The sequence below is a fragment of the Ranitomeya imitator genome, chromosome 8 (assembly GCF_032444005.1).
Source record: "Ranitomeya imitator isolate aRanImi1 chromosome 8, aRanImi1.pri, whole genome shotgun sequence".
In the NCBI taxonomy this organism is placed as follows: domain Eukaryota; kingdom Metazoa; phylum Chordata; class Amphibia; order Anura; family Dendrobatidae; genus Ranitomeya; species Ranitomeya imitator.
The window spans coordinates 144600759-144624854 of record NC_091289.1 but is presented as its reverse complement, the minus strand read 5'-3'; the positions used below and the strand labels follow the sequence as shown (position 1 = coordinate 144624854).

The following is a 24096-nucleotide window of genomic DNA, read 5'->3' as shown; positions in this document are numbered from 1 at the left end:
AAGAGCTAAAATTGCAAAACTACAGTACTTGCTTTCACTAGCACTTTGCAATTTTACCCATTTAACAACATGAGGGAACCCCTTTAATTATGGATGTGAAAGTATAAAGTCACCTGTAAAAATACTATACTTTTAGGAAAGCCTAGAATAACCTTAAAATAAAAGAGCCTTCTGTTTATTAATAACGGGAATTTACTAATTACTTCTCAATGCCCAATTTGGTTTACAGGTCTCTTCCTGAAGAACAATATGAGAAGATCTTACAATGTAGCTGATCAGGGAGAATCCAATGGGACCGTCCCCGGTGACTTGTGAGACGATGCTGCGCTCGGCCTCCGCAGCTTGCGCTCGGCCTCCGCAGCTTGTGGATGAGAGGTTACAAAATTTCAACCACTTTGCTAGTCCTGAAACACGGAGCAGATTTTCCGCATACAATACTGGAACATAAGATCTGCACCATGGTCGCCTAGTGGAGGGATGCAATGTAGACGATGGTCTGAACCGTGGCTTTTTTTTTTGCAACTGGCCCGATGAGCACTACTGCTGACTCCGTCAAAATGCAGCCAAAACCACAAATCCCATTAAATAAGTAACGGCTAGTGCACGTGTGAACTACTAAAGTTTATCTGGAGGAAAAAAAAGAAAACGGAATAAAAGTTAATTGAATTGACAGATTAGAGTAACGCGAGCAGAGAAGTCTCTGCTCATCACCTTCCCCCCAGCAGCTGCTCAGACTCCAAAGGCACTAAAATAAGGCAGTGTCCTTGCCAGAACCCTCTCCTACCCATCAGCTGCTCCATTTCTTGGCACAAAGCATTAACGTGCCAGCAGTCAGCAACACTCTGCAAACACAGGGGCAATGCTGACGGATCAGCAGTCACTGCCTGCGTCACATGCAGAGGAAATCCGGGCAAAATGGTGAAGTCCTATGTAAATAACGGACCTTCTTGCATCTCTGCCAACGTATTCTAAAGGTACCTTCACACATAACGATATCGTCAACGATATCGTTGCTTTTTGTGACGTAGCAATGATATCGTTAAAGAAATAGTTATGTGTGACAGCGACCAACGATCAGGCCCCTGCTGGGAGATCGTTGGTCGCTGAGGAAAGTCCAGAACTTTATTTCGTCGCTGGACTCCCTGCAGACATCGCTGGATCGGCGTGTGTGACACCGATCCAGCGATGTCTTCACTGGTAACCAGGGTAAACATCGGGTTACTGAGCGCAGGGCCGCGCTTAGTAACCCGATGTTTACCCTGGTTACCATGCTAAAAGTAAAAAAAACAAACACTACATACTTACATTCCGGCGTCTGTCCCCGACGCTGTGCTCTGCACTCCTCCTGTACTGGCTGTGAGCGTCGGTCAGCCGGAAAGCAGAGCGGTGACGTCACCGCTCTGCTTTCCGGCCGCTGTGCTCACAGTCAGTGCAGGAGGAGTGCAGAGAAGCAGAGCGCCGGGGACAGACAGCGGTAGGTAAGTATGTAGTGTTTATGTTTTTTTCTACTTTTACGCTGGTAACCAGGGTAAACATCGGGTTACTAAGCGCGGCCCTGCGCTTAGTAACCCGATGTTTACCCTTGTTACCCGGGGACTTTAGGATCGTTGGTCGCTGGAGAGCTGTTTGTGTGACAGCTCTCCAGCGACGCTGCAGCGATCGACATCGTTGTCGGTATCGCTGCAGCGTCGCTGAGTGTGAAGGTACCTTAAGGCCCGGACATGTGCAATGTCATCTTCTCACATCTAAGATCAATTTGCAGCAACTCTAAAACCTGCACGAAGGACAATTCTGACAAGGACTGTCCAGTTATTAATAGGCTCAGGGAGGTGAAAAATAGAATGAAAAAATGGCTACCCCTCTCCAGGATCAGCACCACATCCTGATGATTCAGTTGCATTTTGTTCACATTTTTGCCTAATAAGAAAAAAATCAATTTTTTTATTCATTTTATTCACTTACCTGAACCCATTAATGGTAATATGTCATTAGATTTTGCTACCTCATTTGAGAGCACCGTGATGTAGGGGCAGAGACCCCGATTCCAGCGATGTGTCACTTACTGGGCTGCCAGCTGCAGTTTTGATAAAACCGCTGTTTTACCTGCTGCAGATCTAGCAGTTCTCTGAATGCTGAGCTCTGTATAATCCCGCCCACACCACTGATTGGCAGCTCTGTGTACACTGTGCATAGGCAGAAAACAGCCAATCAGTGGTGGAGGCGAGGGTTATACAGATCTCCTAAATATGGAGGATTACATGGCAACAGGTTTACTAGTCCTCTAGTGATAAAATCATTGCTTAATCAGCAGGAGATTATCACAGCTACAGCAAGCAGCCAAGTGACATCACTGGAATCAGTGTCTCTGCCCTTTCATTATGCTGCTCTCAGATTAGGTGGCAAAAACCTAGTGACAAATTCTCTTTAAGGGGTTGTCTAGTAGTGGACAACCCCTTTAAATGTCATATCAGGGGCTGCAGTGTGATACCAGTACTCCAATTAATTCAATCTGAGCCTCTATTCTAAATGAATGCTGGGGTTGTGTGGCTGGCAGCAGGGTATTAATGCTGGCACAGACCAGGGGCACTCAGGGTGATGAGGAATTGGCCACATTACCGTGCCTGCAGCATATGGTACATGAGCATTTCTTTATTTCTCTGCTGTCTGGCCGTCTTATAGACCGACAAATGGAAAAGTATTTTCCCAATCTTTCCTTAAAGCTGCAGCGCGCAGAGCTGTCGGTGTAGGGGGCGAGACCCAGGCGGCGTATGCCCAGGTGGCCGCCATATACAGCTCTGTGTAAACATGGACAGATCAGCGAGCGCACCAGCTGTCTCCGCAACCCGACACGTAGCTCGCCGTGACCCCTGTCATCTGCTCCTGGATATACGGTGCAGGAACATACCGGGAAATCACTTTATGGGGTTTCTACAACAGCTCAGGGAGGTCGCTGCTTTACCACAGTTTGGACTGGGAAAAATAGCAATATCCTACATAACCCTGCAGAATAAACAAACTGGAGGAAATGTCGACAGAGCACCAAAATATGTAAATTATGCACAGAGTGTCCTGTGGGCGGGGCCAAGGCAGGAAAAGTAGTTCTGCTCTCCTGTCTGGTGTCCGTGCAATGACTGAGCATGTGCGACCAGCAGCATTCCGCTCACTACATGGACGTGCACAGTGCTATACACCTTGAACACTAGGTGGCGCCATACCATAAGATAATGTCATACCGCTCAGCATTTATCTCCAGATACTGTACACTTTTAGGATCTATAAAGTGGATGTGATCTGTAACCACAGGCCAACTCCATTAAAGAGGTTTTTCCCATTTTCAGAAAAACCATCCCCAAAAACAAAAATGGCGTTTTACTCACCTTCCCCGGGTCTAGCACAGAATTTTTGACATCACGTTGACAATTCTGCAGCCAATCACAGCTCTGTTTGTTCCATCTAATAGGGCAGAGTCGCTGAGCTTGGCGATTGGCGCTGTCGACGTGATGCAAGCACTACAGACAAAGACACTGGGACCAGCCGGGGAGACCCAGCACTCGGAGGGTGAGGAAAGTGCACGTTTTTATGCAACAAAACTGGTGTCTTCGGAAAACCAAAAACACCTTTTAAGAATGCAAAACTACATGAGTTGTACACCCTCACTGTGCTGAGACAAACAAGGCAAAGACCAAAAAACACGGGGTATTTAGGATCTGCTTGGAATTAGCAAAGTGTGTGAGGCATTGAGAAACGCACAGGGAGTAACAGGAGACCACCGTACCATCTAATGCATCACCGTACCATCTAACGCATCACCTAATGGACCACCGTACCATCTAACGCATCACCGTACCATCTAATGTACCACCCAACGCACCACCGTACCATCTAACGCACCACCGTACCATCTAACGCACCACCGTACCATCTAACGCACCACCGTACCATCTAACGCATCACCATACCATCTAATGTACCATCTAATGCATCGCCGTACCATCTAATGCATCACCGTACCACCTAATGCATCACCGTACCACCTAATGCATCACCGTACCATCTAATGTACCATCTAATCTACCACCGTAGCATCTAATGTACCACCGTAGCATCTAATGTACCACCGTAGCATCTAATGTACCACCGTAGCACCTAATGTACCATCTAATGTACCACCGTACCATCTAATGTACCACCGTACCATCTAATGTACCACCTTACCATCTAATGTACCACCTAATGTACCACCGTACCATCTAATGTACCACCGTACCATCTAACGCACCACCGTACCATCTAACGCATCACCATACCATCTAATGTACCATCTAATGCATCGCCGTACCATCCAATGCATCACCGTACCACCTAATGCATCACCGTACCACCTAATGCATCACCGTACCACCTAATGCATCACCGTACCATCTAATGTACCATCTAATGTACCATCTAATCTACCACCGTAGCATCTAATGTACCACCGTAGCATCTAATGTACCACCGTAGCATCTAATGTACCACCGTAGCATCTAATGTACCACCGTAGCACCTAATGTACCATCTAATGTACCACCGCACCATCTAATGTACCACCGTACCATCTAATGTACCACCTTACCATCTAATGTACCACCTTACCATCTAATGTACCACCGTACCATCTAATGTACCACCTTACCATCTAATGTACCACCTTACCATCTAATGTACCACCGTACCATCTAATGTACCACCGTACCATCTAATGTACCACCGTACCATCTAATGTACCACCGTACCATCTAATGTACCACCGTACCATCTAATGTACCACCTAATGTAAGTGCATGCATTACTACGTGCACCTAAAATGACACCCACCAGGAATATAAAGCAGTAAGCGAATAGTCAGGTAAATGCGAATATTATAGGATTAGAAGACTTATGGACCTAAAAGAATCAGCTTCCTGCTAACCAATCACTTTCCTCCCCCTGCAGCACCCGAGTATATTTACCAGGAGCCATAATGTCCCCATAACTGCTTGCACCTTCTCAGGCTGCCGCCCATCCACAAATGGCCTGTGAATCGGGACGTGATGATCACAATCCTGGTTTGATCTCTAAATAGACTTGCTAGAGGAAAGAAAAACACACGGACAGCCGAGCGTCCTGCCCGAGCTCTGAAACAGAATCTCATAGAGTATCCACCACGACAAGACAGAAAGCCCCCGGGGATCCTGGCAATTGAGCGGGAACTATAAGACACAGGATACCCCGAGACACGCCGACTAATTACCTCTAGTCGCGGGCTCGTCCCGACTAATTACCTCCAGTCACGGGCTCGTCCCGACTAATCATCTCTAGTCGTGGGCTCGTCCCGACTAATTACCTCCAGTCACGGGCTCATCCCGACTAATTACCTCCAGTCACGGGCTCGTCCCGACTAATTACCTCCAGTCACGGGCTCGTCCCGACTAATTACCTCCAGTCACGGGCTCATCCCGACTAATTACCTCTAGTCTCGGGCACATTCTGACTAATTACCTCTAGTCGGGGGCTCATCCCGACTAATCACCTCTAGTCAGGGCAACATACCGACTAATTACCTCTAGTCAGGGCAACATACCGACTAATTACCTCTAGTCGCGGGCACATCCTGACTAATTACCTCCAGTAGGGGGCTCATCCTGACTAATTACCTCTAGTCGTGGGCACATCCTGACTAATTACCTCTAGTCGGGGGCTCATCCCGACTAATCACCTCTAGTCGCGGGCACATCTTAATTACCAGGAAGAACTATTAAAGGGAATATGTCGCTGGTTTTAATATGTAATCTGAGAGCAGCATGATGAAGGGACTGAACCTGATTACAGTGAGGTGTCACTTACTGGGCTACTTGCTGTCATTTTGATACAATCACCATTTTCTCTGCTGCAGATCTAGCAGTTCTCTGAATGCCGAGCTGTGTATAACCCTGCCCACAGCACTGATTGGCAGCTGTGTACACTGTATAGGCAGAAGCCTGCTAATCAGTGGTGGGGTTGGTTATACAGAGCAGTTGACAAGGAGGTACAAGACATCTAGTCCCGTAGTGATAATCTCCTGCTGATAAAACACTGATTTTATTGAAACAGTAAAACACAGCCTAGTAAGTAACATTACTACAATCAGGGTCTCTATCCATACACTATGCTGCTCTCAAATTATATGGCTAAAACCGGATATTGGGTTCCTTTTAAGTAAATGCTACTGCTGGTAAAACATGGTGCTGGCATCAGCTTTCTGCTTTTGCAAAAAGAGAGAAGTCCATATCGGCTGATCGCCACCATCCATACCAAACAGGGCAACTGAGAATTAGTGTAGCAACTTTTATAAAGAGAATTAACAAACGGCAGATTTGCTGCATGAATTCCTGCGACTGCAAATAAGTTCCACAAGTGTAAATTATGGGATGGGGGTTCCGCATAAGGCATATGGATTTTTGCAAAGCCTATTCAGCTCAATGGGAGTTCTGCAGTGAAGATCTGCAGGATGCTCTGATTTTCTTGAAGATTTTCTCTCCTACATGTATTTGGGGATTTTTTTTAAATTTTTTACTGTAAATTGTTGCAGACTTGCAGGGCATATCTGCAGCCAATCCTGATAGTATGTACAAAGCCTACGAAGCGGGTAGAGAATCAGGAGTGACTCGCTGGCAGATTATCTGCATTCACCCTACGAGCGAGCACAATGCTCTTTTGCTGGGAGATTGGTTTGCACATGCCGGAATTAAAACTATCGCTCTCTGCAGCACATCGTCCAGTGTAAACAGGAGATGTGCTGCCGATTATTCTATTTAATTCAGAATGGTCTGAATGCACTGAATACTGGTCGGCTTATCTAAGTAGGCTTATAAATGCCTGCCATTGGGCATATATGTAGGCAATTAGTGGTCATGTGACGGTTGCAGTCGGCTCGTCTAAACGGCCCTTTAAAATTTTAAAGAGGTTGGCCACTACTTTTTCATTGGTCACTTATCCTTGGGATAGGTCATCAATGTCTGATCAGCCAGGGTCGGACACGCGGCACCCCTGCCGGTCAGCTGTTATCGGTGTTGACGGCCGGAAGTACTCACTTGCGCAGCTGGCCAGCTCCGCAAGAGAGTACTTCCGGCCACTGATAATTGATTAGCGGAGGTGCCAGATGTCGGACCCCGACTGATCAGGGGTAGGTCATCAATGAAAAAGAAGTGGACAACTTCTTTATGAGAACTTATCTGACAACTGATAAAGTTTATGAAGCCCGTAGATAAGTTTTGAAGAACTACATGTACCTTGCCCATGATCCTGGCACAGGATGGCATTCATAGCCTCTGGAGGAAAAGGTGTGCATTTAAGTAGGGGGCTGAGAAAAAAAATTTGGAGACTTGTATATCTAGCAGATCCTGGGGATAGCATGTGTGTGAACGGAGCGGCTCTCTCGCTGTCATCGTCGTGTCACTTTTGTCGTAGATCAGGGACATTAAATACACAACTGGCAGGAAACATGATCCCACCACCAGGCCTGACTTACTGTCATCCACATTTTCCATTGCTTACCTCCTGGAAGTTATGCTGGGTAAATTTGTCTGCGATTCTCAGTAACTCCCGGCAGGAGTGAGTATCAGCGAAGGCTCGGATGCCCAAGCAGTTGGACGGGTCAAGCTGCCGCTTCAGGAATTCACAGCACGCCTCCTGGATTTCTGCAAGCTGGAGGAGACAGGCGGCCGGTAGCAGGGTCTGCACGTTGCCTTCCTCTACTGTGATCTGCGAGGTGTACGAGAAGTCAATCAGCAACTCCATGGCGCGCTCATCAATGTCCCGGATCACAACCTCCGTCTGTCGACTTTCCGCTAACTCGCCGGTAAACATCGCCCGGAAATACGGGCTGCACGCAGAGAGGATGACCCGATGGGCATAGATCTTTTTGGCCCCGACCACAAGGACGACATCGCAGAGCTCTCGGTGCTTCCGCAAGAGGTTAATGACCTCTAAAGTCTGCCGCGGGTGCTTATCGGAGACATAAGGCATGCGGGCCGGTTGTGGGACCCCCTCCGGTAACTTGTTGGGGTCTCCGAGGGTGCAACGGCTCGTCACATCCATTCCAGTCTCACCTGGGCGAGTACTGAGACACCTGCGGACACAAATATACATCAGCTTAATAAATCATTTAGGATGCTAGATTGCAGCTCTTTGCACACTGTGCCCTTTATCGCTCCTACATGCAGTTATACCGATCTGCTAGTGCACCATGGTAAACGAGTGGCTTTTATTTTAACTTAAATGCACATATTTGGGGCTCAAAATCACTTTCGCAATCGGGTTTCATTAAAAATTTTGCACCATTTGGCTTTTCCAGGCTCGTTGTGTCCCTGCACATACAAGTTTTAAGTTGTCTGTGGTCATAAGTCAGCAGAGGGGCGCTCAGAAAAACATAAAAGTTAGAAACTCCACATAAAGACTGTCATGGTGGACTTACTGACGGATTCTTAGTTAACTCATTCAGCAGCCTAATGCACCGCAGAGGCTATAGGAGGCAATCGATGCAACATTTTTAATGAGCCCCAATTGCAAAAAATGTTTTTCACCCAAAATATGTAAATTTAAGTAAAAAAAAAACATTTTAATTACAGATAGTCAATCCCTTTAATAACGTCACAACATCTACCTGCACGTGTACTAAAAAAAAACATGACTCAAGAACAGACAGATCCTGCTGGGCCAAGGACAAGCATGATTTCCAATACATGCATTTTTTTTTCTTTTATACTCTTATACAATAGAGAAAAATAATTAAGTCAATTAATAGGCAGATTTTTAAAAACTTTACGCGTAAAAGTGCAGATTTCCTAGAAATTGTATATATTGCACATGCACATATACTGCACCCCCCACCACTGAACGGTGACTTCAGGAATCATAAGTGCACTACATTAGATCTGTAGGTTTATTATCTGCCTAAAGAAATGACTGCGGATTATCCGAGTGCACCAGTACACCAAAGCCCGCCGTACTCCGTAAGCCCCATTACCATGCTATGAGGTCTGGCATCTGGACGTTTTTTTGGCCCCCGTTGACAAGGAGCTGCTGCTGGGGTCCACAAGACAGCGAGGGAAGTGCCGGACGGACAACACAACGGCTGCCTTCTCCAGCCCTCGCATCATTAATCCAGCAGCTGCAAGGTGAAACCAGAGCCCTGACCAGCGGGCATTAGGCTCAGCAGCGAGTCTCAGCTCTTGGCAGAGGAGAAACCATTAAACGCATTTATATATAGAACGGATAGGGCAGCTTCACTGGACGGGCTGCCAAATAAAAAACCTATTGGAAATGCAATAAATAATTTGCATCCAGAGTCACTGACAGATCGATACACCATATACTTATTTCCACAAAGGAGTGCGCAAAATAATCTCTGTATAGAAAACTAAATTCTAAATTATAATTAAAAAAAGTGTCAAAATAGATGATACTAAATGAATAAAAGGGATCACAGTGTTACATTTTATTTAAAAAACACACATGCACTTTTAGATTTAACCCCTCTGTGACCTTAGACGTACTATCCCGTCGAGGTGCCCTGGGCTTATCTGACCCTGGACGGGATAGTACGTCATAGCCGATCGGCCGCGCTCACGGGGGGAGCGCGGCCGATCGCGGCCGGGTGTCAGCTGCTTATCGCAGCTGACATCCGGCACTATGTGCCAGGAGCGGTCACGGACCGCCCCCGGCACATTAACCCCTGGCACACCGCGATCAAAGATGATCGCGATGTGCCGGCGGTACAGGGAAGCACCGCGCAGGGAGGGGGCTCCCTGCGGGCTTCCCTGAGCCCCCCGCAGCAACGCGATGTGATCGCGTTGCTGCGAGGGTCTCCTCACCTCCCTCCCTGCTCGAGCCCCGGATCCAAGATGGCCGCGGATCCGGGTCCTGCAGGGAGGGAGGTGGCTTCACAGAGCCTGCTCAGAGCAGGCACTGTGAAGGCTGCAGCGCTGCATGTCAGATCAGTGATCTGACAGAGTGCTGTGCAAACTGTCAGATCACTGATCTGTGATGTCCCCCCCTGGGACAAAGTAAAAAAGTAAAAAAAAATTTTTCTAAATATGTAAAAAAAATAAAAAAAAATATTCCAAAATAATGAAAAAAAAAAAAAAATATTATTCCCATAAATACATTTCTTCATCTAAATAAAAAAAAAAAAACAATAAAAGTACACATATTTAGTATCGCCGCGTCCGTAACGACCCGACCTATAAAACTGTCCCACTAGTTAACCCCTTCAGTAAACACCGAAAGAAAAAAAAAAAAAAAACGAGGCAAAAAACAACGCTTTATTATCATACCGCCGAACAAAAAGTGGAATAACACGCGATCAAAAGGACAGATATAAATAACCATGGTACCGCTGAAAGCGTCATATTGTCCCGCAAAAAAAGAGCCGCCATACAGCATCATCAGCAAAAAAATAAAAAAGTTATAGTCCTGAGAATAAAGCGATGCAAAAATAATTATTTTTTCTGTAAAATAGTTTTTATCGTATAAAAGCACCAAACCATAAAAAAATGATATAAATGAGGTATCGCTGTAATCGTACTGACCCGAAGAATAAAACTGATTTATCAATTTTACCAAACGCGGAACGGTATAAACGCCTCCCCCAATAGAAATTCATGAATAGCTGGCTTTTGGTCATTCTTCCTCACAAAAATCGGAATAAAAAGCGATAAAAAAATGTCACGTGCCCAAAAATGTTTTCAATAAAAACGTCAACTCGTCCCGCAAAAAACAAGACCTCACATGACTCTGTGGACCAAAATATGGAAAAATTATAGCTCTCAAAATGTGGTATTGCAAAAAATATTTTTTGCAATAAAAAGGGTCTTTCAGTGTGTGACGGCTGCCAATCATAAAAATCCGCTAAAAAACTCGCTATAAAAGTAAATCAAACCCCCCTTCATCACCCCCTTAGTTAGGGAAAAATAAAAAAAAATGTATTTATTTCCATTTTCCCATTAGGGCTAGGGTTAGGGCTAGGGCTAGGGTTAGGGCTATGGTTAGGGCTAGGGTTAGGGCTAGGGTTAGGGCTAGGGTTAGGGCTAGGGCTAGGGTTAGGGCTAGGGTTAGGGCTAGGGCTAGGGTTAGGGTTAGGGCTAGGGCTAGGGCTAGGGTTAGGGCTAGGGTTAGGGTTAGGGCTAGGGTTAGGGCTAGGGTTAGGGCTAGGGTTAGGGTTAGGGTTAGGGCTAGGGTTAGGGCTAGGGTTAGGGCTAGGGTTAGGGCTAGGGTTAGGGCTAGGGTTGGGGCTACAGTTAGGGTTGGGGCTAAAGTTAGGGTTAGGGTTTAGATTACATTTACAGTTGGGAATAGGGTTGGGATTAGGGTTAGGGGTGTGTCAGGGTTAGAGGTGTGGTTAGGGTTACCGTTGGAATTAGGGTTAGGGGTGTGTTTAGATTACGGTTTCAGTTATAATTGGGGGGTTTCCACTGTTTCGGCACATCAGGGGCTCTCCAAACACGACATGGCGTCCGATCTCAATTCCAGCCAATTCTGCGTTGAAAAAGTCAAACAGTGCTCCTTCCCTTCCGAGCTCTCCTGTGTGCCCAAACAGGGGTTTACCCCAACATATGGGGTATCAGCGTACTCAGGACAAATTGGACAACAACTTTTGTGGACCAATTTCTCCTGTTACCCTTGGGAAAATACAAAACTGGGGGCTAAAAAATAATTTTTGTGGGAAAACAAAAAGATTTTTTATTTTCACGGCTCTGCGTTATAAACTGTAGTGAAACACTTGGGGGTTCAAAGTTCTCACAACACATCTAGATAAGTTCATTGAGGGGTCTAGTTTCCAATATGGGGTCACTTGTGGGGGGTTTCTACTGTTTAGGTACATTAGGGGCTCTGCAAACGCAATGTGACGCCTGCAGACCAATCCATCTAAGTCTGCATTCCAAATGATGCTCCTTCCCTTCCGAGCCCTCCCATGCGCCCAAACGGTGGTTCCCCCCCACATATCGGGTATCAGCGTACTCAGGACAAATTGGACAACAACATTTAGGGTCCAATTTCTCCTGCTAACCTTGGAAAAATACAAAACTGGGGGCTAAAATATAATTTTTGTGGAAAAAAAAATATTTTTTATTTGCATGGCTCTGCGTTATAAACTGTAGTGAAATACTTGGGGGTTCAAAGCTCTCACAACACATCAAGATGAGTTCCTTAGGGGGTCTACTTTCCAAAATGGTGTCACTTGTGGGGGGTTTCTACTGTTTAGGTACATTAGGGGCTCTGCAAACGCAATGTGACGCCTGCAGACCATTCCATCTAAGTCTGCATTCCAAATGGCGCTCCTTCCCTTCCGAACCCTCCCATGCGCCCAAACGGTGGTTCCCCCCACATATGGGGTATCAGCGTACTCAGGACAAATTGGACAACAACTTTTGGGGTCCAATTTCTCCTGTTACCCTAGGGAAAATACAAAACTGGGGGCTAAAAAATAATTTTTGTGGGAAAAAAATTTTGTTTTATTTTTATGGCTCTGCATTATAAACTTCTGTGAAGCCCTTGGTGGGTCAAAGTGCTCACCACACATCCAGATAAGTTCCTTAGGGGGTCTACTTTCCAAAATGGTGTCACTTGTGGGGGGTTTCAATGTTTAGGCACATCAGTGGCTCTCCAAACGCAACATGGCGTCCCATCTCAATTCCTGTCAATTTTGCATTGAAAAGTCAAACGGCGCTCCTTCCCTTCCGAGCTCTCCCATGCGCCCAAACAGTGGTTTACTGCCACATATGGGGTATCAGCGTACTCGGGACAAATTGGACAACAACTTTTGAGGTCCAATTTCTTCTCTTACCCTTGGAAAAATAAAAAATTGGGGGCAAAAATATAATTTTTGTGAAAAAATATGATTTTTTATTTTTACGGTTCTGCATTATAAACTTCTGTGAAGCACTTGGTGGGTCAAAGTGCTCACCACACCTCTAGATAAGTTCCTTAGGGGGTCTACTTTCCAAAATGGTGTCACTTGTGGGGGGTTTCTACTGTTTAGGTACATTAGGGGCTCTGCAAACGCAGTGTGACGCCTGCAGACCATTCCATCTAAGTCTGCATTCCAAATGGCGCTCCTTCCCTTCCGAACCCTCCCATGCGCCCAAACGGTGGTTCCCCCCCACATATGGGGTATCAGCGTACTCAGGACAAATTGGACAACAACTTTTGGGGTCCAATTTCTCCTGTTACCCTAGGGAAAATACAAAACTGGGGGCTAAAAAATAATTTTTGTGGGAAAAAAATTTTGTTTTATTTTTATGGCTCTGCATTATAAACTTCTGTGAAGCCCTTGGTGGGTCAAAGTGCTCACCACACATCCAGATAAGTTCCTTAGGGGGTCTACTTTCCAAAATGGTGTCACTTGTGGGGGGTTTCAATGTTTAGGCACATCAGTGGCTCTCCAAACGCAACATGGCGTCCCATCTCAATTTCTGTCAATTTTGCATTGAAAAGTCAAACTGCGCTCCTTCCCTTCCGAGCTCTCCCATGCGCCCAAACAGTGGTTTACTGCCACATATGAGGTATCAGCGTACTCAGGACAAATTGGACAACAACTTTTGAGGTCCAATTTCTTCTCTTACCCTTGGAAAAATAAAAAATTGGGGGCAAAAATATAATTTTTGTGAAAAAATATGATTTTTTATTTTTACGGTTCTGCATTATAAACTTCTGTGAAGCATTTGGTGGGTCAAAGTGCTCACCACACATCCAGATAAGTTCCTTAGGGGGTCTACTTTCCAAAATGGTGTCACTTGTGGGGGGTTTCAATGTTTAGGCACATCAGTGGCTCTCCAAACGCAACATGGCGTCCCATCTCGATTCCTGTCAATTTTGCATTGAAAAGTCAAATAGCGCTCCTTCCCTTCCGAGCTCTCCCATGCGCCCAAACAGTGGTTTACTGCCACATATGGGGTATCAGCGTACTCAGGACAAATTGGACAACAACTTTTTGGGTCCAATTTCTCCTGTTACCCTTGGTAAAATAAAACAAATTGGAGCTGAAGTAAATTTTTTGTGTAAAAAAGTTAAATGTTCATTTTTATTTAAACATTCCAAAAATTCCTATTAAACACCTGAAGGGTTAATAAACTTCTTGAATGTGGTTTTGAGCACCTTGAGGGGTGCAGTTTTTAGAATGGTGTCACACTTGGGCATTTTCTATCATATAGACCCCTCAAAATGACTTCAAATGAGACGTGGTCCCTAAAAAAAAATGGTGTTGTAAAAATGAGAAATTGCTGGTCAACTTTTAACCCTTATAACTCCCTAACAAAAAAAAAAATTGGTTCCAAAATTATGCTGATGTAAAGGAGACATGTGGGAAATGTTACTTATTAAGTATTTTGTGTGACATATCTCTGTGATTTAATTGCATAAAAATTCAAAGTTTGAAAATTGCGAAATTTTCAAAATTTTCGCCAAATTTCCGTTTTTTTCACAAATAAACGCAGGTACTATCAAAGAAATTTTACCACTATCATGAAGTACAATATGTCACGAGAAAACAATGTCAGAATCACCAGGATCCGTTGAAGCGTTTCGGAGTTATAACCTCATAAAGGGACAGTGGTCAGAATTGTAAAAATTGGCCTGGTCATTAACGTGCAAACCACTCTTGGGGGTAAAGGGGTTAAAATAGACCCGTCGCTCAAAAAACGAAAAAAAAAAAAAGGAGGCAAATACCTTGTCAAAATCCCTGAGCTCCCCTGATTCTGCCGCTATTTTCCATTTTGATCTGCGTCGCTCCATTGCAGAGATATTCAGATTTGTTTCTTCTGGAGCACAGTATGTGAAATCTCTGCTTACAGTGCAACTGGGCATTTCTACAGAGCATTCTTTACGGCATTATAGATGCTGCCAATCACAGCTCAGCAGCATTCCAGACTGCTTGACTTCTACATCAGCTGCTGAGCTTTGATTGGCAGCATCTGTAAGGAAGAGGTGAAAGTGCACACCCCCAGAGAAGACACGCCCCGTTGCACTAAAAGCAGAGGTTCCACATACTGCTCTGCAAAAATCAATAAAACTGAGTATCTCTGCAATAGAGCGACTCAGCACAGACCGGAAAAGAGCGTTAGAGTCAGGGGAGCTTGGGGATTTACAAGGTATTTAACTTTTTTTTTTAACAAATGACGGGTCCTCTTTAATAATCCTTTTCTAACGCACTTTAATGGGGGGAGAGTCCTTAACAAATCCATAATCTGCATCAATTTAGGAGAACAAATTTGTGATAATGTAGCACAAAGTGTTATAATACGTTTGGTGCAACCTTCTGCTTACACCACCTTATGGCCCGGGTACATATATATTATCATTTTACACTAAAATAATGGCCTGTGTGCATATACTGTACACTTATTTTAGAAAGAAAAAAAAGTCTCCTGACTTAAATTCCGTTACCACCGGGATTTTAAAAAATTCTATGACACAAATAATAAAAGTTTCTTTGCAGCGCTGTGGAAACAGAGTCAAAACAAAATCAATCACCAGGTTTTTGCTTCCCAATCTGGGAGCAGAATGTGTAGGAGTAGAGACCCTGATTCCACAGAAAGGTCACTTACTGGACTGCTTGCTGATAAAATCCCTGTTTGCTCTTCTGCAGATCTACCGGTTTTCTGAATGTTGAGCTCTTCATAACCTCGCCAACAGCACTAATTGGCTGTTGTGTACACTGTGCATAGGCAGGAAGCTGCCAATCAGTGGTGGGGGGTGTGGTTATGCAGAGCTCATGAATATGGAGGACTACCTAGAAGCAGGTTTAGTAGCCTTCTAGTGATAATCTCCTGTTGATAAAACTTTTTATCAAAATTACAGCCAGCAGCCCAGTGAGTGACACACTGCTGGAATCAGGGTCTCGGTCTCTACATAATGCTGCTCTAAGATTAGATGGCTAAAACCTGGTGACAGATTCCCTTGATTATATATTTTACGTTGTGTCAATTGCAATTCATAAAGGTATTGAAGATAGAATCAGAGTAGAGAAAAATAGAGTCAGAGCCTCGGCTTACCGACTCCGCAGCCCCAGACACATTATACAAATAGGTTGACTCAATTCAGGCGTGGTCGCCAAACTTCGTGTCAATCTACACCCATACCCAACACATCATCTCGTAAACCACAGAGAAACACGAGATCTCACGGCCCAGACTAAAAAGAGTTTTAAATAGTTATAGTGAAGAGAGATCTAAATATAAAATATATATATATATATATATATATCAGTGCTTCCATTCATACTGTGTGCTTTAAGACAGCAATGACGAAGCTAGCTAGATTCAGCAGCTGTTTAACCATCTCAATGCTGCTCATCAGGAAATAGTCCAATAGTAATACAATGAGAAAGTGTGACACTCACCACTGAACATTAAAATAACCTTTATTTGCAAATTCCACAGACATTGTGGTTGACAGCTTGACAGCCGTTTCGCATGCAAGTCAGGTGTCCTCTGGGGCATCAGATGCCTCAGAGGAAGTGTGACATATGCGAAACGGCTGTCAGCCACATTGTCTCCACAATCTGTTTGGAACCACAAATAAAGGGTGTGTTCTACTTCGATACATATCTATGCATAAAGGAGATGATTTTGTGATGGGGCCTGAACCGTGTTGGGCAGATACTACGACTAGAATAGGAATGGATTAATCTTTTCGGTATGTGTCTGGGTGGTATGTGGTGGCATGCTTTATTTTTGCGTTTCTCAGCATAAAAGGATTGACTACTGGGGTGAAAGGCAAAGCCCCTACACAGCAAGGAGTACATCCGGTGTACGCGCTGACCAAAGAATACCAACTTAGATGGAGCGCAGCGGGACGCGCGCCGCCGCCTCCTCCTCCGACACTCACCTACGCATTGGCTTTCTGTCCATGCACAGTGAAGAGAATTCTTCACCCAACGTGTAAAAACAGTAATGAGGAAGACAGACACATGGAGTCTCCACCAGCCCGATGTGTGGTATCAGCCAGGGTGGTCCTGGTCGCAGAACTACGTCGTTTCCAGTTTCTGACGGCTTCGCTCTGAAGATCTAGTAATCCCCGCAGCATCTGCAAGAGACAAGACATCGTAAGAAAAGTCGGAGACAACCCAGGAAATTCGGACTATTGCGAGCCAGCGCCGGTCACATTTTCCAGCACGCAGAATTAGGCAGACGTTATTAAGAAGACCCCGCACAACACATCTAATGAGAAATCCACAAGTTCCGCGGCATTGTGCAATGTCAGACGTCTGGATCCCATCCCAGAGACGAAGCCTCCATCACTGCGGCCTCCACATCGGCTTTCAATTACACTCCACATTCCTCCGCTAAGTGTTTCTCGGCTCACAATCAGGAAACCATGGCTCTGAAGGAAATCCATAATAAAAGTGAGAACCGACCATGGGGGGAAGACATCGACCACGTATTTACAGGGCACATATAGACCCCAAACCTTCAGCCGACAAGGGGGATACACTGTCCGCATGAAGAGGCATCACATCCAGACAGGAGTAATGGTATTAAAATGGACATTAAAGAGTCACCGCCAATGTAATTATTATTTCATAGATCTATCGTACACATGAAAACAAGAAACTTTGTCATATATTTTATCAGAGACGTTTGATACTTTCATTATAAATTGAAAGGTAAAATCTGTTTTCAGTGAAGACAGATTTTCCGATTACTGAGAGAGGAGATGACATTTGGGGCTCATAAAGGTCTATGCGAGGAGAACACTACAGGCAGACAGACATCCTGCTGAAAGTTCTCCTGACACCGTTACAGTTCTCCATAGAACCTTACAAGCACCAACTGTCATCTCAGTAATGAGAATGTCTAATCACTAAAGAGATTGTTTCCCATAAATTAAGAATTTTGAGAGTGAAAGATCAGTCCAGGAGGAGAAAAAAAAAAAAAAAAAGAGGATTTCTCTATTATGATATATGATATATACCGGTAGTTTCCGGTCTTCAATTTTACCATTAACAAAAAAAAGGAAATAAACAACAGTTACACCTTAAAGGGAACCTGTCGTCAAATTAATCCTTGCAGAAGCACAGGCGGCACGAATCAGGCACCGATTTCGAGATTACAGGCGTGTATTTTTTTTTTCCTTTAAAGTCATCCAATGTTTCTGAGCAAACATACTTTAAAATCTGGCTGGGGACGTGGTATCTTGGATGACTGGTTCATCGCAGCGGGGCGAGGCAGGGAGGCTGCCAGGGAGGCCCTCATTTAGAGGCAGGGAGGCCGCCCCATATAGAGGCAGGGAGGCCCCCCATATAGAGGCAGGGAGGCCCCCCCATATAGAGGCAGGGAGGCCGCCCATATAGAGGCAGGGAGGCCGCCCCATATAGAGGCAGGGAGGCCGCCCCATATAGAGGCAGGGAGGCCGCCCCATATAGAGGCAGGGAGGCCCCCCCATATAGAGGCAGGGAGGCCCCCCCATATAGAGGCAGGGAGGCCCCCCATTTTGAGGCAGGGAGGCCCCCCCATATAGAGGCAGGGAGGCCCCCCCATATAGAGGCAGGGAGGCCGCCCCATATAGAGGCAGGGAGGCCCCCCCATATCGAGGCAGGGAGGCCGCCCCATATCGAGGCAGGGAGGCCGCCCCATATCGAGGCAGGGAGGCCGCCCCATATAGAGGCAGGGAGGCCCCCCATATAGAGGCAGGGAGGCTGCCAGGGAGGCCCTCATTTAGAGGCAGGGAGGCCGCCCCATATAAAGGCAGGGAGGCCCCCCCATATAGAGGCAGGGAGGCCCCCCATATAGAGGCAGGGAGGCCCCCCCATATAGAGGCAGGGAGGCCCCCCCATATAGAGGCAGGGAGGCCCCCCCATATAGAGGCAGGGAGGCCGCCCCATATAGAGGCAGGGAGGCCGCCCCATATAGAGGCAGGGAGGCCCCCCCATATCGAGGCAGGGAGGCCCCCCAAATAGAGGCAGGGAGGCCCCCCATATAGAGGCAGGGAGGCCCCCCATATAGAGGCAGGGAGGCCCCCCATATAGAGGCAGGGAGGCCCCCCATATAGAGGCAGGGAGGCCCCCCATATAGAGGCAGGGAAGCCGCCCCATATAGAGGCAGGGAGGCCCCCCCATATAGAGGCAGGGAGGCCCCCCATATAGAGGCAGGGAGGCCCCCCATATAGTGGCAGGGAGGCCCCCCATATAGAGGCAGGGAGGCCGCCCCATATAGAGGCAGGGAGGCCCCCATATAGAGGCAGGGAGGCCCCCCATATAGAGGCAGGGAAGCCGCCAGTGCACTTACAGTCATACATAGAACCGTCTAATTGGAATATGAGTCTAAATAGGATTAAAAGGAATGGATTAATGGGGGCAGTGCGGAGGATGGGTGGTTTAGAGTTGCTTTAAGCCTTTTTGCTCAGTTGATGCCTTCTGATTTCTGCTGACGGGAACAGGCAGACCTGAATACACAAGATCCTCACCTCTTTATACAGATTCTATAAGCATACGGACTGTAAGGATATAGTCACATGTAGAGATTGTCCGCAGAGGTTTTTGCACTGATCCTTAGTGAATCTACAGACAGTTTTCCCTATGCATTGCATCGGGTGCCGCTTTAGTGATAATATACAATGGACTGTCTTCCCGCAAATCCAGATGCAGTATGGATTACTATATCCCCCTTATACGAGTAATAGCAGCTAGACTTTCCTCCGGTGCGGGCGCCGTTCCAGAGATGCCACCACCTGCCCTCCAGGGCTCATGTAACATTATCAGCGGCCTCTTCATTATTCCCTACTTCGGACATAACTGACAGTCAGCGCTGCGGCTGCTCGCTCACTTGCTCCGGATGTCCGATCTCTCGGAAAGAGGGGACAATGAGGTGGCCGTTGTGTCACGCGAGTCCTGCAGCCAGTGTTATGTGAGCCCTGGGAGAGCCGGTGCCAACATCACTGGAACGGAGGGGAGTATAGATGCTATTATTTTAAAAGGATGGGGAGGAGTGGGGACATAGGGACTGAGAAGGGGGTGTAAGAGTTGTGTATTCAAAACAATGACGATGCATCAAAAAATAAAAAAATCCGATGCTACACAGTTCATCCCGATGGAATCTGAATGATTGGAAACTTGAAGGGAAAACTAAAGTACAAAGTCTTTCCTCAAAGTGTCCGTTTTACACAGATCCTCATAACTTTAAATGGCCAAGTCAGATCTGCAAAACTTGTGATCAGGACAGAGGACCATGTGCATACGGCTCAATGACACTGAGGGTGAGCTGCCGAGAAGGAGACGGCGGCCACTGAGGCGCACACAATGGAGGAGTGAATGTGGCCCACATGGCAACCTTAGGGCACAGTCACATAGCGGGTTCAGTTTTTCATTTTGCATCTGTTTATCTTAAAAAAACAAAAAAATAATTGAACGTTGTATAGCGCTCAATTACCAGATCTATTTTTACATCAGTTAGAAATGGATCCATTAGAAGTGGAGGAAGGACAGATGGAAGAAGAAGAAAAATTCAATTCTTTATCCGTTTCTGCAGATCTTTTTATTTATGCAAGTGGCCGATTCTGATCCATTATTGATATTAGGGAGATTAAACAGGTTAACAGATCAGGGATGCCGATCCGGGACGTGCGATTAGTGAAACGTTCCAATAAATTCTATGGGTTTTAGCGGGATCAGACGTCCGTGCAAATCGGTGAGAGATCGGACCGCGGTGCACGGACTGGCCGGAAGCTGTTACATTCAGGTCAGGAGACCAGCGGCCAGACTGGAGGGGTCAGGTGATTTCAGCAGCACATCATCGGATTTTTTATGAAGACAAGTTGCTCAAATTTGAATGCTGCAGCCAATCACAGGCTGCAGGGGTCAGTCAGCTGGTGGAACTAGTGACATCACGGCTTCCTGTCTTTCCGCAGCCCACATGGCGGACTGTGCCGGAGCCAGGCGGGTGCTGGTAGGAGAGTATTACTGAGGGTTTGGGTTACTTTACATATTCCATCTCAAGGGCAGAGTTATATTCTGTCTGGACAGCCCCTTTAAGCCTCTTTTTTTGTGCTGTTTTGTAAATGCTAGAAAAAAAACAGCCGGCTTTTCAGCAGCGTGCAGGAACTCATTTTAACCGTTGGTGTTTTCTACCATTTTTTTCTTGCATACAAACAAAAAATAATCCTAGGCTTCTCCTTACGATTAAACCGTAAGAAAAGGCGAAGCCTTGGAGGCCACCGGCCGCGCTCTGCGGTTATCACAGACCCACTGACTGCAGCGGGAGAGTCTGAGCCCCGATCCATAGGGTATTAACCCCTCGTTGTACACAATGACAGGGATCTGTGAAGCGCCCCATAGGTTACACATGGCTCCTCACCAGCGCCTCCACCCATCAGCTGAGGCCAATCACCGCTGCAGCCAGTCACTGCGCGGCATTCTCAGCCATTTCCAGTGTTCTGAGGCCATCGGGGGCTGGCAGCATGGGGGGCGGCTCTGGGGACATCACCTCTCTAGCAGTCTGGTGCCTCCGCCGGACAGACCCTGGGGCGACACAAGGTGACATGGCCGCAGATTGTGGGGGATCCCTTGGTGGCACAGCGCCTTATAGGACCTGATCCGGTCACTGGCACTTACCTGGTGGGAGCAGGTGATGGGGCTGATCGTGGGCTCCCGGTGCACGCCCCGTTACACTGTAGCCCTGTGTATACCAGTCAGTAGGAGGCCATTACACAGCACGATCGGGGGTGACGCCGGCCCAGCGCCACTCATGGTCCAGGCATCATATAACCCCGGTAGCGGCCTCTCCTCTCGGTGTTGTCGCCGGTCCACGTAGCTAATGCAAGACACAGCCGCTTCCTAACCGGAGTCTCCAGCCTTCCTTTACGGCCGGAAGAGGTCCGCCGCCTCTCTCTTCCCCCGGCCGCGGCTGTCACAGGAAAGAACGTCTGTACGGACTCATTCCTCGCTCAGAAAGAGGCTTGAGACGCACTTCCGGCGGAGCAGAGGTCTCCATGACGACGCGTCTCCAGTGCTTGTACTGAGGTGGAGATCAGGTGAGAAGATGGGGGAGCGGAGAGAGCGTCCGGGGGAGTGTGGGGGCGAGTGTGTGATGGTTACACGGAAGTACAAAGTCAGTGCTGCCATAATACCCGGGGGCCAGTCACATCCCTGCCGCCATAATACACAGGCGCCAAGCCAAGGGCCAGTCACATCCCTGCCGCCATAATACACAGGCGCCAACCCAAGGGCCAGTCACATCCCTGCCGCCATAATACACAGGCGCCAACCCAAGGGCCAGTCACATCCCTGCCGCCATAATACACAGGCGCCAACCCTATGGCCAGTCACATCCCTGCCGCCATAGTGCCCAGGCGCCAACCCTATGGCCAGTCACATCCCTGCCGCCATAATACACAGGCGCCAACCCAAGGGTCAGTCACATCCCTGCCGCCATAGTGCCAGGCGCCAACCCAAGGGCCAGTCACATCCCTGCCGCCATAATACACAGGCGCCAACCCAAGGGCCAGTCACATCCCTGCCGCCATAATACACAGGCGCCAACCCAAGGGCCAGTCACATCCCTGCCGCCATAATACACAGGCGCCAACCCTATGGCCAGTCACATCCCTGCCGCCATAGTGCCCAGGCGCCAACCCTATGGCCAGTCACATCCCTGCCGCCATAATACACAGGCGCCAACCCAAGGGTCAGTCACATCCCTGCCGCCATAGTGCCAGGCGCCAACCCAAGGGCCAGTCACATCCCTGCCGCCATAATACACAGGCGCCAACCCAAGGGCCAGTCACATCCCTGCCGCCATAGTGCCCAGGCGCCAACCCTATGGCCAGTCACATCCCTGCCGCCATAATACACAGGCGCCAACCCAAGGGTCAGTCACATCCCTGCCGCCATAGTGCCCAGGCACCAACCCAAGGGCCAGTCACATCCCTGCTGCCATAATACCCAGGCGCCAACCCAAGGGCCAGTCACATCCCTGCCGCCATAGTGCCCAGGTGCCAACCCAAGGGCCAGTCACATCCCTGCCGCCATAGTGCCCTGGCCCCAACCCAAGGGCCAGTCACATCCCTGCCGCCATAGTGCTCAGGTGCCAACCTGAGGGCCAGTCACATCCCTGCCGCCATAATACACAGGAGCCAACCCAAGGGCCAGTCACATCCCTGCCGCCATAGTGCTCAGGTGCCAACCTGAGGGCCAGTCACATCACTGCCGCCATAATACACAGGCGCCAACCCAAGGGCCAGTCACATCCCTGCCGCCATAGTGACCAGGCGCCAACCAGAGGGCCAGTCACATCCCTGCCGCCATAGTGCCCAGGCGCCAACCAGAGGGCCAGTCACATCCCTGCCACCATAGTGCCCAGGCGCCAACCCGAGGGCCAGTCACATCCCTGCCACCATAGTGCCCAGGCGCCAACCCGAGGACCAGTCACCTCGCTGCCGCCATAGTGTCCAGGTGTCAACCCGAGGGCCAATCAAATCCCTGCCACCATAGTGCCCAGGCGCCAACCCGAGGGCCAATGACATCCCTGCCGCCATAGTGCCCAGGTGCCAACCCAAGGGCCAGGCGCATCCCTGCCGCCATAGTGCCCAGGCTCCAACCCAAGGGCCAGTCACATCCCTGCCGCCATAGTACCCAGGCGCCAACCCAAGGGCCAGGCACATCCCTGCTGCCATAATACCCAGGCGCCAACCCGAGGGCCAGCACATCCCTGCCGCCATTGTTGTGAATTCTGTGGCTGAATTCACTCCTGTGGTCACAAGTGGTACTGCAGCTTCTGAGCTTCCTCCCTCAGGTGTTCTGGTGAGCTCGTTGGCTGCTTTGTTATTTAACTCCACCTGATTCTGTCTTCCTTGCTCCTTGTCAATGTTCCAGTGTTGGATCTGAGCTTCTGGATCTTTCCTGTGGCCTGCTGCTCTGCTTAGATAAGTGCTTCTTTGCTTTTGTTGCTACTTTTTCTGTCCAGCTTGTCTTTTCGTTTTGCTGGAAGCTCTGAGACGCAAAGGGTGTACCGCCGTGCCGTTAGTTCGGCACGGTGGTTTTTTTTGCCCCCTTTGCGTGGTTTTTTGCTTTAGGGTTTTTTGTAGACTGCAAAGTTCTCTTTGCTA

At 47.7% G+C, this 24096-nt stretch overlaps 2 protein-coding genes across 3 annotated transcripts in view; one reads left to right on the top strand and one right to left on the bottom strand.

Moving 5' to 3' along the window:
* KLHL20 (kelch like family member 20) overlaps positions 1 to 21922 on the bottom strand; it is a 53260-nt gene extending 31338 nt beyond the window's left edge. The window contains exons 1-3 of one of the 2 annotated variants that reach the window (XM_069737499.1): positions 21605 to 21922; positions 16885 to 17082; positions 7555 to 8128 (exon numbers count right to left, since the gene is read on the bottom strand). In XM_069737499.1, coding sequence (XP_069593600.1) covers positions 7555 to 8128; positions 16885 to 16907 — 597 coding nt within the window. In that variant the 5' untranslated portion in view covers positions 16908 to 17082; positions 21605 to 21922. Of the gene's footprint in view, positions 1 to 7554; positions 8129 to 9025; positions 9373 to 16884; positions 17083 to 21604 lie in introns of those variants that run through there. The other variant, XM_069737501.1, reaches the window with a different exon arrangement.
* Positions 21911 to 24096, top strand: part of ANKRD45 (ankyrin repeat domain 45) — a 30521-nt gene continuing 28335 nt past the window's right edge. Inside the window, exon 1 of the mRNA XM_069737502.1 lies at positions 21911 to 22023. The gene's annotated coding sequence lies outside the window, so the exon portion shown is untranslated. The remainder of the gene's footprint in view (positions 22024 to 24096) is intronic.